At 45.2% G+C, this 12,790-nt stretch overlaps 1 protein-coding gene across 1 annotated transcript in view; it reads left to right on the top strand.

Annotated features, from left to right (window-relative positions):
* Positions 1–11,946, top strand: part of LOC134945127 (hemoglobin subunit alpha-1-like) — a 155,001-nt gene extending 143,055 nt beyond the window's left edge. Inside the window, exons 2-4 of the mRNA XM_063934212.1 lie at positions 10,790–11,093; positions 11,389–11,593; positions 11,718–11,946. Coding sequence (XP_063790282.1) covers positions 10,999–11,093; positions 11,389–11,593; positions 11,718–11,846 — 429 coding nt within the window. The 5' untranslated portion in view covers positions 10,790–10,998 and the 3' untranslated portion in view covers positions 11,847–11,946. The remainder of the gene's footprint in view (positions 1–10,789; positions 11,094–11,388; positions 11,594–11,717) is intronic.
* Positions 11,947–12,790: the final 844 nt, after the last annotated feature.

The raw sequence follows: 12,790 nt of genomic DNA on the forward strand, positions 1-12,790 counted from the left end.
TTACGGCAACTGAGGAAGATCATCGCAGAATGGCTTACCCCAATTGGACTCTCCTGTGGATTTGTGGCATCGGACAACGCCAGCAATATTGTGTGTGCATTAAATCTGGGCAAAATCCAGCACGTCCCATGTTTTGCACATACCTTGAATTTGGTGGTGCAGAATTATTTAAAAAACGACAGGGGCGTGCAAGAGATGCTGTCGGTGGCCAGAAGAATTGTGGGACACTTTCGGCGTACAGGCACCACGTACAGAAGACTGGAGCAACACCAAAAACGCCTGAACCTGCCCTGCCATCATCTGAAGCAAGAAGTGGTAACGAGGTGGAATTCAACCCTCTATATGCTTCAGAGGTTGGAGGAGCAGCAAAAGGCCATTCAAGCCTATACAACTGACCACGATATAGGAGGTGGAATGCACCTGTCTCAAGCGCAGTGGAGAATGATTTCAACGTTGTGCAAGGTTCTGCAACCTTTTGAACTTGCCATACGTGAAGTCAGTTCAGACACTGCCAGCCTGAGTCAGGTCATTCCCCTCATCAGGCTTTTGCAGAAGAAGCTGGAGACATTGAAGGAGGAGCTAACACAGAGCGATTCCGCTAGGCATGTGGGACTTGTGGATGGAGCCCTTAATTCGCTTAACAAGGATTCACGGGTGGTCAATCTGTTGAAATCAGAGCACTACATTTTGGCCACCGTGCTCGATCCTAGATTTAAAACCTACGTTGTATCTCTCTTTCCGGCAGACACAAGTCTGCAGGGGTTCAAAGAACTGCTGGTGAGAAAATTGTCAAGTCAAGCGGAACGCGACCTGTCAACATCTCCTCCTTCACATTCTCCCGCAACTGGGGGTGCGAGGAAAAGGCTCAGAATTCCGAGCCCACCCGCTGGCGGTGATGCAGGGCAGTCTGGAGCGACTGCTGATGCTGACATATGGTCCGGACTGAAGGACCTGCCAACGATTACGGACATGTCGTCTACTGTCACTGCATATGATTCTCTCACCATTGAAAGAATGGTGGAGGATTATATGAGTGACCGCATCCAAGTAGGCACGTCAGACAGTCCGTACGTATACTGGCAGGAAAAAGAGGCAATTTGGAGGCCCTTGCACAAACTGGCTTTATTCTACCTAAGTTGCCCTCCCACAAGTGTGTACTCCGAAAGAGTGTTTAGTGCCGCCGCTCACCTTGTCAGCAATCGGCGTACGAGGTTACTTCCAGAAAATGTGGAGAAGATGATGTTCATTAAAATGAATTATAATCAATTCCTCCGTGGAGACATTCACCAGCAGCAATTGCCTCCACAAAGTACACAGGGAGCTGTGATGGTGGATTCCAGTGGGGACGAATTGATAATCTGTGAGGAGGGGGATGTACACGGTGATGAATCGGAGGATGATGATGAGGTGGACATCTTGCCTCTGTAGAGCCAGTTTGTGCAAGGAGAGATTAATTGCTTCTTTTTTGGTGGGGGTCCAAACCAACCCGTCATTTCAGTCACAGTCGTGTGGCAGACCCTGTCACTGAAATGATGGGTTGGTTAAAGTGTGCATGTCCTGTTTATACAACATAAGGGTGGGTGGGAGGGCCCAAGGACAATTCCATCTTGCACCTCTTTTTTCTTTCATTTTTCTTTGCGTCATGTGCTGTTTGGGGAGTGTTTTTTGGAAGGGCCATCCTGCGTGACACTGCAGTGCCACTCCTAGATGGGCCAGGTGTTTGTGTCGGCCACTAGGGTCGCTTATCTTAGTCACACAGCTACCTCATTGCGCTTCTTTTTTTTCTTCTTTGCGTCATGTGCTGTTTGGGGAGTATTTTTTGGAAGGGCCATCCTGCGTGACACTGCAGTGCCACTCCTAGATGGGCCAGGTGTTTGTGTCGGCCACTAGGGTCACTTATCTTAGTCACACAGCTACCTCATTGCGCCTCTTTTTTTTCATCTTTGCGTCATGTGCTGTTTGGGGAGTATTTTTTGGAAGGGCCATCCGGCCTGACACTGCAGTGCCACTCCTAGATGGGCCAGGTGTTTGTGTCGGCCACTAGGGTCGCTTAGCTTACTCACACAGCTACCTCATTGCGCCTCTTTTTTTCTTTGCGTCATGTGCTGTTTGGGGGGTGTTTTTTGGAAGGGCCATCCTGCGTGACACTGCAGTGCCACTCCTAGATGGGCCAGGTGTTTGTGTCGGCCACTTGGGTCGCTGAGCTTAGTCATCCAGCGACCTCGGTGCAAATTTTAGGACTAAAAATAATATTGTGAGGTGTGAGGTGTTCAGAATAGACTGAAAATGAGTGGAAATTATGGTTATTGAGGTTAATAATACTTTGGGATCAAAATGACCCCCAAATTCTATGATTTAAGCTGTTTTTTAGGGTTTTTTGAAAAAAACACCCGAATCCAAAACACACCCGAATCCGACAAAAAAAATTCGGTGAGGTTTTGCCAAAACGCGTTCGAACCCAAAACACGGCCACGGAACCGAACACAAAACCAAAACACAAAACCCGAAAAATTTCCGGTGCACATCTCTAAAAATCACACATTTACTAAGAATAAAGTTTGAACTCAATATCAAAATCAAATTTGATGGTGTTCAATTTTGACTAGTGATTTTGTGTTTGGTTTAGGACAGTGGTATCGAAACATTTTTGAATCACGGCACCCTAGAATAACAGAATTTTTTTCACGTCACCCCTAGGCCAAAAATTTCTTATTGAGAAATTTAGAAAGAAATTTAGAAAGAAATTAAGTAGATCGCGTTTATATGTCATCCTTAGGGTCAGTTGTGTAGTGAGGGACAAGATTTGCTTCTGTTTGGCCACATATTTTATGGCTGGCAGCCACCAGCACTGGTTTTGCCTATTATATTGACCATGAATAATTTGAATTGGTCCTGGACCACCAACCCAGGGCACCCCTGCAAGTGTCCCGAGGCACCCCAGGGAGCCACGGCACACAGTTTGGGAACCTCTGGTTTAGGATGATGAACATAAAATCGCCTATAAAATTGCATGAAATAGAACAAACGCTTCCCTATGTACTTCTGTTGGACAAAACATATCACATGCAAGGAGCTGGGGTGGTTCCTCTAATTCCAGTTTGTGTACATCTCCGATGGTGGGGCGCCTCTGCATGCACAGGACCCATTCTGTGCATGTGCAGAACTGATACTGCATTGGTGCGCACAGTACCCTCTAAGCCTTTCGTTGCCACTTCATGTAGTGAATGGCATATTGCCAATTATACATTTCACTTCAGATAATTTCTTTTTTTTCTTCTGATTATGAATTTTTGCTTCTTGGGTTTTACACGCCCTCTATGACATTGGGCATCGGCCTTAGCAGACGACGTTGATGGAATTGCATCGTCAATGTCATGACTGGTGGCAGCAGCAGCTTCAGCACTATTACTAGGAACTGGAAGTGGTTCCAGATCTTCCACTATTTTTTCCTCCAAATTGTTGTTCTCCATTTCATAGGATATCACCGCTTTATTATTACAGCACACAGAACAGTGTCCCATTATTTTCACAGCGCCCCTTTATTCTTACAGCATACAGGACCAGTGTAATGTTATTTTAACAGCAGCAGCACCCCTGAATATATATAACATACAGGGCCAGTGTAATGTTAATAAGACATCAGCACCCCTTATTTCACAGCATACAGGAGCAGTGTGCTCTTAATTTGTAAGAACTACACCCAAACTTTTATAGCAGACAGGGCCAGTGTAATGTTAATAAGACATCAGCACCCCTATATTTCACAGTGTCCATGCCCCCAGTACCAAGGACGTGCAGTCAGGGGAGGTAGTGCCTACCCTGTCATAATGATTAAAATAATAAAAAGAAGATATTTATAACACAGTCTGTGATAAATATGTTCATTTATTATTTTAATCATTTCCCCCCTGTGAAAAAGTTGGGCTGCGTGGGGATGGGCAGGGGGCAGGGCGAAGCAGTGGGCTGTGAAAGCCCATTGAAAATGCATGGGGAAGCGGCACCTTTACTGGTGCCTCAATGACAGGGGCGTGCATTCAGCCCCGATGAATGCACGACCCTGTCAGTCCCCCAGATGTGATTGGCCAGTTGATCCAGTGCTGTCCAATCAGTAGTGAGCCGCATACTAATCCCCCATATCCCCCATCCCCGGCTGCAGCAGGCTCCATGGGCTGTGTGGGCACGCGCTGCAGCCGGCCTCGCTGACTGACACTAGAGGTCATAAATGACCCCTAGTGTCTGAGCGGCGCTACTATGGGAGAGACGTCATGACGTCTCTCCCATAGTAGAGAAGAGCCGGCGTCCGGAGACGGAGGGCAGCGCAGCAGGAGAGGTAAGTATTGTGTGTGTTTATTTTTTTAATGTGTGTTTGTTTGCAGCGCTACTGGGGCACAACTACTGGGGGCACTGGCACAGTTACAGGGGGCACTGGCACAGCCAGGGGTCACTGCTACTGGGGGCACTGACACAGCTACAGGGGCACAACTACTGGGGCACTGACACAGCTACAGGGGTCACAACTACAGGGGTCACAACTGCTGGGGGCACAACTACAGGGGGCACAACTACAGGGGGCAAAGCTACAGGGGGCACAGCTACAAGGGGCACAGCTAGGAGGCACAGCAACACGGGGCACAGCGACTGGGGGCACAACTACTGGAGGCACAACTACTGGGGGCACAGCTACTGGGGGCAAAGCTACTGGGGGCACGGCGACTGGGGGCACAACTACAGGGGTCACAACTACTCAGGGCACTGCTGCAAGGGGCACAGCTAGGGGCACAGCTACTGGGGGCAAAGCTACAGGGGGCACAGCAACTGGGGGCACAACTACTGGGGCACTGACACAGCTACAGGGGTCACAACTACAGGGGTCACAACTGCTGGGGGCACAACTACAGGGGGCACAACTACAGGGGGCAAAGCTACAGGGGGCACAGCTACAAGGGGCACAGCTAGGGGGCACAGCAACACGGGGCACAGCGACTGGGGGCACAACTACTGGAGGCACAACTACTGGGGGCACAGCTACTGGGGGCAAAGCTACTGGGGGCACAGCGACTGGGGGCACAACTACAGGGGTCACAACTACTCAGGGCACTGCTGCAAGGGGCACAGCTAGGGGCACAGCTACTGGGGGCAAAGCTACAGGGGGCACAGCAACTGGGGGCACAACTACAGGGGTCACAACTACTGGGGGCACAACTACTGGGGGCACAGCTACAAGGAGCACAGCTACAAGGGGCACAGCGAGGAGGCACAGCTACAGGGGGCACAGCGACTGGGGGCACAGCGACTGCGGGCACAACTACTCAGGCACTGCTACTGGGGGCGCTGCTAAACGGGGCAAAGCTAATGGGGCAAAGCTAAAGGGGTCAAAACTACTGGGGGCAATGCTACTGGGGGCACTGCTACAGGGGGCAAAGCAACTGGGGGCACAGCAACAGGGGTCACAACTATTGGGGACACTGCTACAGGGGGCACAGCTGCTGGGGGTGCAACTACTGGGGGGCAAATCTACTGGGGGTACAGCTAGAGGGGGGCACAAGTACAAGGAGATAACTGTGGCCAAGCCCCTTCCCTATGATGAAGCCACGCCCTGGGCACCAGAAGGTCTAGAACCGGCCCTTTGTCCAATCACCCACAGGTGGCGCTGGAGGCAGAAGTGGCGGTGGCCGGGTAGGAACCTCCCTCTTTCCTCCTCCGGCACGGCGCCTGTGTGCGGAGGCCGGGTAGGAATCCCCCCCCTGATCCTCCTCCGGCGCCTGCACCGTCCTCCCAGCCAGCAGCAGCACTCTCCCCTGTCTGTGCTAAAGTCTTCCTGCGTCAGTGAGTGCATAATATTCATTAATTTCTCTCTATTTCTCTCTCTCTCTCTCTCTCTCTCTCTCTCTCTCTCTCTCTCTCTCTCTCTCCTCCTGTGGATTACTTTGTAAGTATAATTTTCATTTTTACAGGTACTCCTGTTGGATTCTACATGGACAAGAGGACGTGATCGGCGTGGGATGTAGGTAAGTAATCTCTCATTTTTACAGGTACCCCTATTGGATTCTACATGGACAAGTGGACGTGACCGGTGTGAGATGTAGGTAAGTATGTGTGAGTGTGTAAATGTGTTTTAATAAATGTTTACTTTCATGGTGTATTTTTTTGTTGTAGAACTACAGGTACCAGCGGACCAGTTATTTCCCTGCATGCTAGTACTTGAGGTTCTCCAAGTACCAGCAAGCGGTAGAGGCTTGCTGGGCCTTGTAGTTCCACAACAAAAAAAACAATATTCTTTTTTTTACACATTTATGGCTATCAGCCCGACACCCACCGCCCAGGGGTGCTGGGGACAGCCTTGGGCTTTACCCCTGGCCCTTGGGTGCTGGGAGGCGGGGACCCCTTGATTTAAGGTGTCCCCACTCCTCCAGGGAACCACGGCCAGGGGTGACTAGTTGGGGGGTAATGCCACGGCCGCACGGACCTACATAAATATGTCTCCCGACTGTGGCATTGTATCCCTGGCTAGTGGAGCCCAGTGCTGGTTTTAAAAATACGAGGGACACGAAGTTCAGGGGGGGTTTGATTCTCAGAGAACCCAACCCGCTCATCTCTAAAAAGTACCAATGTTCTGCCGATATTAAATTTTGAATGGGATTTGGTTTTAAACTACAAAATTGAACATTAGTAAATATACACCTAGGGGTCTGAAACATTTTAGCATGTGCACAAGACAAGGGGGTATGGCCATGGCTCACTGGGGCATGGCCTAGTGGCAGGTCCCATCTTTCTGTATGTCATGTGGCCAAGCAAAGTGCCGGAAGGCAGAGCTCGGCTAGCCCCTGTCTCTGAGTGCACGGCAACCGAGCAGCCTGCAAACTCTCACAGCACCACAGCCGCAGTGGGCATATTTTCAGAAAGTTGCAAAGGAAGCTGTGCACCGCATAGGGGCTGTTCGAGAAGTTCATGTTGCGACCAATGGTGCATCCATGGTGGTTGGGTAGTCCCCCTTATCCCTGGAAGAGTGAACACCCATCCTGCATTCTGGCCACTTCCTAGTGAAGTGGGCAGAATGGGGATATAAATAATAATTTTATTTATATAGCACTCTTTCTCCAGCAAGACTCAAGGCGCTATACAGGCATCAAAACACAACACATAGTACAAAGATTACTACAGTGATATGGTAGTAAACGAAAAATCTAGAGCACACAATAAGCATATTGCAGGGTTGATGTTGACATTTTGGGTCATAACTTCCATGGGTTATATATTCAACTCACTGAAGGTACCAGGTGAGGCAGCCATGTTGGGCACATTACAAAGGTTTGCCCTGGGTGGAATAGGTCACGCTTAGAAGAGATGACACAAAAGGTGATGATTGCTAGGAGCTGAGTCCCAACATAATTAAACACATATAAAAGAAGCGCTGTCCCAATTTCATGAAAGTTTATATCCAAATTTATTTTTTTACATAATATGCTAAAAACATTAAAATCCTATTGTAGATCATTCAAAAGTTAATGCATTATAACATGATCTCAGATACATTGCAACAAAAGGAAATCAAGTAATATGCAGTATTCACGCAATATTGGAAGGAGCTATCTCTTAACTTAGGTTAGACATGCAAAAAAGTAGCCATTTAGTAATAGATCTGCAGAAGAAACAAAACCAAAGCCAGAATATGATTCAGATGATACTGTGCTGAACTAATTGTCTAGGAATCGCTCATATAGCTTTTTTGTAGCAGGAGATCCAAATATTCACTCTCAACCAAAGCCATATTATGGAACATGTACTCATGTGCTCTATTAAAGGTGGTATATGCACAAGGAGTAAATATCACAGGCCACAGGTGTATACAGATTTAGCCCTGCTTACCCATCCTGCGGCACGGCCACACAGGCACATGCACGGCGCCGAGACATGCAAGTGCCTTAGTGTACCAAGCTCCATCTTATTACACTGTCCATGTATTCCTATGTGCGCCCGTACTTAGACACATGCGTACTTGCCATGCCTGTCTTGCCGTAAATATGACAAGCTGTAGGCTATATGAGCATGGCTACATCTACAGGTGCAACACAGAGTCGCTGCAAAACTGGCTTTTAACATCTATGTGTATATACCAAAAGCCCACCCATGTTATTACCTCTCCACTCCTTATGGCAACAGGAAGGTGTGTGTGGGGGGGGAGGGGGGGCATGCTGGTTCTAATTGCTGCTTTACGGCTGAGAGGTCCAGTAGTCCCTTGGTGGGAGTAGCTGCTGATGGTACTCACTGTCCACGGCCATTGTATAGATTCGTGTAGGGGTTTACAAGTGTTGTCTGATGAGCAGGAATAGCTGCAGGTATTGCCCAATACTGCAGCTGTTTTTTAGACCCATGCAGGGGTTTGACTGTGGTGTCCGCTAGTCACTTTGCTGGGGCAGTTGCTGGTGATAACCGCTAGTAGCGGCTGTGCTGCAGACCCATACATAGGGATGGCCATCGACCATCGATAATTCATAATCATTGATCGTTTATGGCCTAAGTAGAATACTTTTGCCATTGACGTGGGAGAACCAGATGGTTTCCCTCCATAGATGCATGCCATACCAAATGTTGTTGTTTTTTTAACAGGTGCTGGGACACAGAGGATAGCTCTACCCCCAACACCCACAAAGCCCCACCCCATGCTTTGATTAGCACACGGGCCAGTCAGTTAAAGAAATGGGATAACCATCAGTTGTGGAATCCATCGATGGTCATCCATTACATAGTTGGGAGCCATAGATGGTCACTTACTATTTTGTCGTCGATGGTAACTATCGATGTTTACCACACTGATGACCATCCCTACCTGTATGTGGGTTCACCTGTGGTGGCAGTCAAAGGTCCAGCTTATGAGAGTGTAAGTAACTTCTGTAGATTTCGTCCACGGGGCATATTCTAACACGTTTCTCATGCTGTTTCCTCAGAGGTAGCTCCACTTTGCATGAGGCTACTATTTATTCCATAGCCGAACAATCGGAATAAATGTAACTATTGCATATTCAGACCATTCTAATAATTAGATCATATAACAATGCTGACCAGTTCATTTATCCATATTATTATGGTATCACACATTAGTCTCCTAATGGAACCATTCAAACTACATCATATTTTATATCACATTAAAAAACTAAATTAAGAACAAGGAATTGAGTAAAACTAAACACACACAGAAGTATAACACCATGCCCTGAAAGCCTTACTCGGTAGAATTTCATAAATAATTAGGCACACATCTACTGTTAGTCTGATGATTTGGTATACCTGCCTTATTCACGCATACCATACTTAACTAGATTCTTATCCATCTATTTACCCATATTATATTCACTATTCAAAGAGCAGGTGCATAGTACAACCATATCTTTTATGTATATACTGTAAGCATATCTAAACAGCCAAAATTGTATATATATTGAAAATAAATGAAATCACACAAATTAAAGTAAATATATTAATTTGAGTCATATGGCAAATGCCACAAACATGCATGTGGGTGATCCCCACCACGCAACCGTGATGTATTTTAATGATAGACAACACTAAACAAAAATGGACTCCATCACCCCTTTAATACAGAGGAGATTATTCTCAAAGAGACATCCCATCAGCCCCGTCTGCAACCCCCATGGACCTGGATTGTTCCAAGCCGAGCAGATGCATCAACACATAAAAACTGTCAGCACTATTCTATTTAATAATCTGCTTCTACCACCTTTTCTTTGCTAAATATTGTACTTGTATTGGCAAGTGGCTGAAAAACAGTTTGTTGTAATAAAGTGCAGACATTCTAGTACAATGCAGTTTGTGCAGATCTTTAGGCCTAAACCTGCTTTACAATGTGGTTGTGTTTAACTTTTCATTATTTTCAGCAAACAGGTGGCATGGATGTGACTGCCTTTGTGAAAATTAAACTTGTGGTCTTTATGTTATTAAATATTATAAATATATAAAGTGATAAGTAGAAATGTATGTTATACACCCTACAAAGCTACAAAGCATATATATATATATATATATATATATATATACATAATTTCCAAACAGTCCACACTCTGGCCTTTTAAGTATATGCTGGTGTGACTTCCATATAATGATAGATAACTCTGACCCATCAATTCCAATATATATCCACAACAGAGGAGCACTCACCAGTCTTCAAAGCAGTTTTTTTCTTTATTTTCAACAAGTCATGACAGAGGGGGGTATCGACGTTTCGGTCCCACTAGGGACCGAAACGTCGATACCCCCCTCTGTCATGACTTGTTGAAAATAAAAATAAAAACTGCTTTGAAGACTGGTGAGTGCTCCTCTGTTGTGGATATATATATATATATATATATATATACACATATACATACACACACATTATATATATATATATATATATATATATACACACACACACTATATATATATATATATATATATAATTATATATATATTTTATATATATATACACACACACACACACACACACACACACACACACACACACACACTTGTTTTATATAGATAGATAGATAGATAGATAGATAGATAGATAGATAGATAGATAGATAGATAGATAGATAGATAGATGTAGTGGATGGCGTGCTTGGAATGGTACGGGGAGCTATTTTTATTCAGCAATGCAATGTTTTTATACATGTTGCCTGCCCTGTACACCACTACTTGGAAACTGTGCTCTGTTTGTTATATAAATGCTTTTTTTTTGTCAATTACATTGTTACAGTGACTCAGTATTATAATTCATCATGTTTTTAAGATGTAAAACTGGGCTGGGCTGCTTGCCTTGGTGATGAGCCAAATTGGATGGGTGTGGAACCTGTGTGTCTGGGAGGAGCTGGTCTCTGGCTAGTCCAATAGATGAAGAAGGCGGACCTCGGTGTCCTTATTCACTGCACATGAGCCCTATAAAAGGTGGCATTGCTAGAGCTCCATCATCAGTGTACTCATTTGACAACACAACTTACCATGGCTCTCAGCGCTGATGACAAAAAACACATCCAGGCCATCTGGCCATCTGTAGCTGGTCATGCTGATAGCTATGGCGGAGAAGCTCTGTTCAGGTAAACACAATTTCTGTTAATGAGATTAAAGTCATTGTGTGGGATGCGGTAGGACTCAGTGTATAGAGCAGGGTGGAAATCATTGTGTGGGATGGAGTGGAAATAATTGTGTGGGATGGGTTGGAACTCATTGTGTGTGTTGGTTGAAACTCATTTTGAGTGATGGGGTCTATAGTCATTTCTATATTATTAGAAATTCACAATATTTGTAGTAATTAGTATATAGCTATCCTCTATCATGAATGTGTCATGTGTTTTCTGCATTTACATTCTGTTTTGTAATCCTCTTTCCTAGGATGTTCTGTTCTAATCCCCAGACCAAAGTTTATTTCCCTGCTTTTGACTTCCACGAGAAGTCTCCTCAGATTCAAAAACATGGGAAGAAGGTTGTGGATGCTCTGACAGAGGCTGTCAGTCACTTGGACAACATTGAGGGAGCCCTGGATAAACTGAGCGACCTCCATGCCTATGATTTGAGAGTGGACCCTGGAAACTTCTCAGTAAGTGTTAATCAGTGACGGCTATTGTGGTACTTGTTGTGTATACTGTAGCTACATAATGTAGGAGAAATATGATCATATGTATGTGGCAGCTAATTCCTACTTTTGTCTCTTTCTCCTCCAGCTCCTGGCCCATCACATCCTCGTGGTGATTGCTAGACATTTCCCTAAAAATTTTGACTGTGTCACACACCAGGCCCTGGACAAGTTCTTGGCAAGGATTGAAAGTGCTCTGACATGCAAATACCGTTAGGGAGATCAGTAATGGCAGATGATCCAGCACATCATAAATCCACCGATATGATGAAAGTTAATAAACTTTGGATATTTCAAATAAAACTGCTTAAACTTCACATTTTTGTCTCCTTGTTTACTATTAGCATAATTTCTTTTGTATAAAACACTATTTAAATTATTAATGAAGTGTTCTTTTAGAGAATCAATCATTAAAAGGTTTCCAACCAACACAAGAAAAACTTTTATGTGCAAAACACATTTGACACACAAACTACATTCATTCCAGATAGGCACTGTACTATTATATGTCATATTGTTTATGTCCAATATTCCATGTGTAGCTCTGAGAATCATATATATAGCAAACGGGATGTAATAAAACACTCAGTTAATGAATCACATTATTCATAAAGAGAACATTTGCCACACGTTACTAATTATTGTTGCAATTTGGTATATTTTGCACAACCATTTCTTCCTTCAGTTCAAATGTTAATAACATTTTTAATATCAATAAGATGTATACAAACATTTAGTGAAAGAAAAGGGTTAAATAAATGATTTTCTAAAACGTGGGTTTGAGCTGTCATCTGTCTGCCATAGGCAATGCCCTCCCCTCACAGGTCAGCATGAGGATTCTTGTGGTATAGACTGTGACCTGTCTGCCCATAGGCAATGTCCTCACAGGTCAGCATGAGGATTCCTGTGGTATAGACTGTGACCTGTCTGCCCATAGGTAATGTCCTCACAGGTCAGCATGAGGATTCTTGTGATACAGACTGTGACCTGCCTGCCCATAGGTAATGTCCTCACAGGTCAGCACGAGTGTTCTTGTGGTATAGACTGTGACCTGTCTGCCCATAGACAATGTCCTCACAGGTCAGCATGAGGATTCTTGTGGTATAGACTGTGACCTGTCTGCCCATAGGCAATGTCCTCACATCTCAGCATGAGGATTCC

This window comes from Pseudophryne corroboree, chromosome 7 (genome assembly GCF_028390025.1).
Source record: "Pseudophryne corroboree isolate aPseCor3 chromosome 7, aPseCor3.hap2, whole genome shotgun sequence".
NCBI lineage: Eukaryota > Metazoa > Chordata > Amphibia > Anura > Myobatrachidae > Pseudophryne > Pseudophryne corroboree.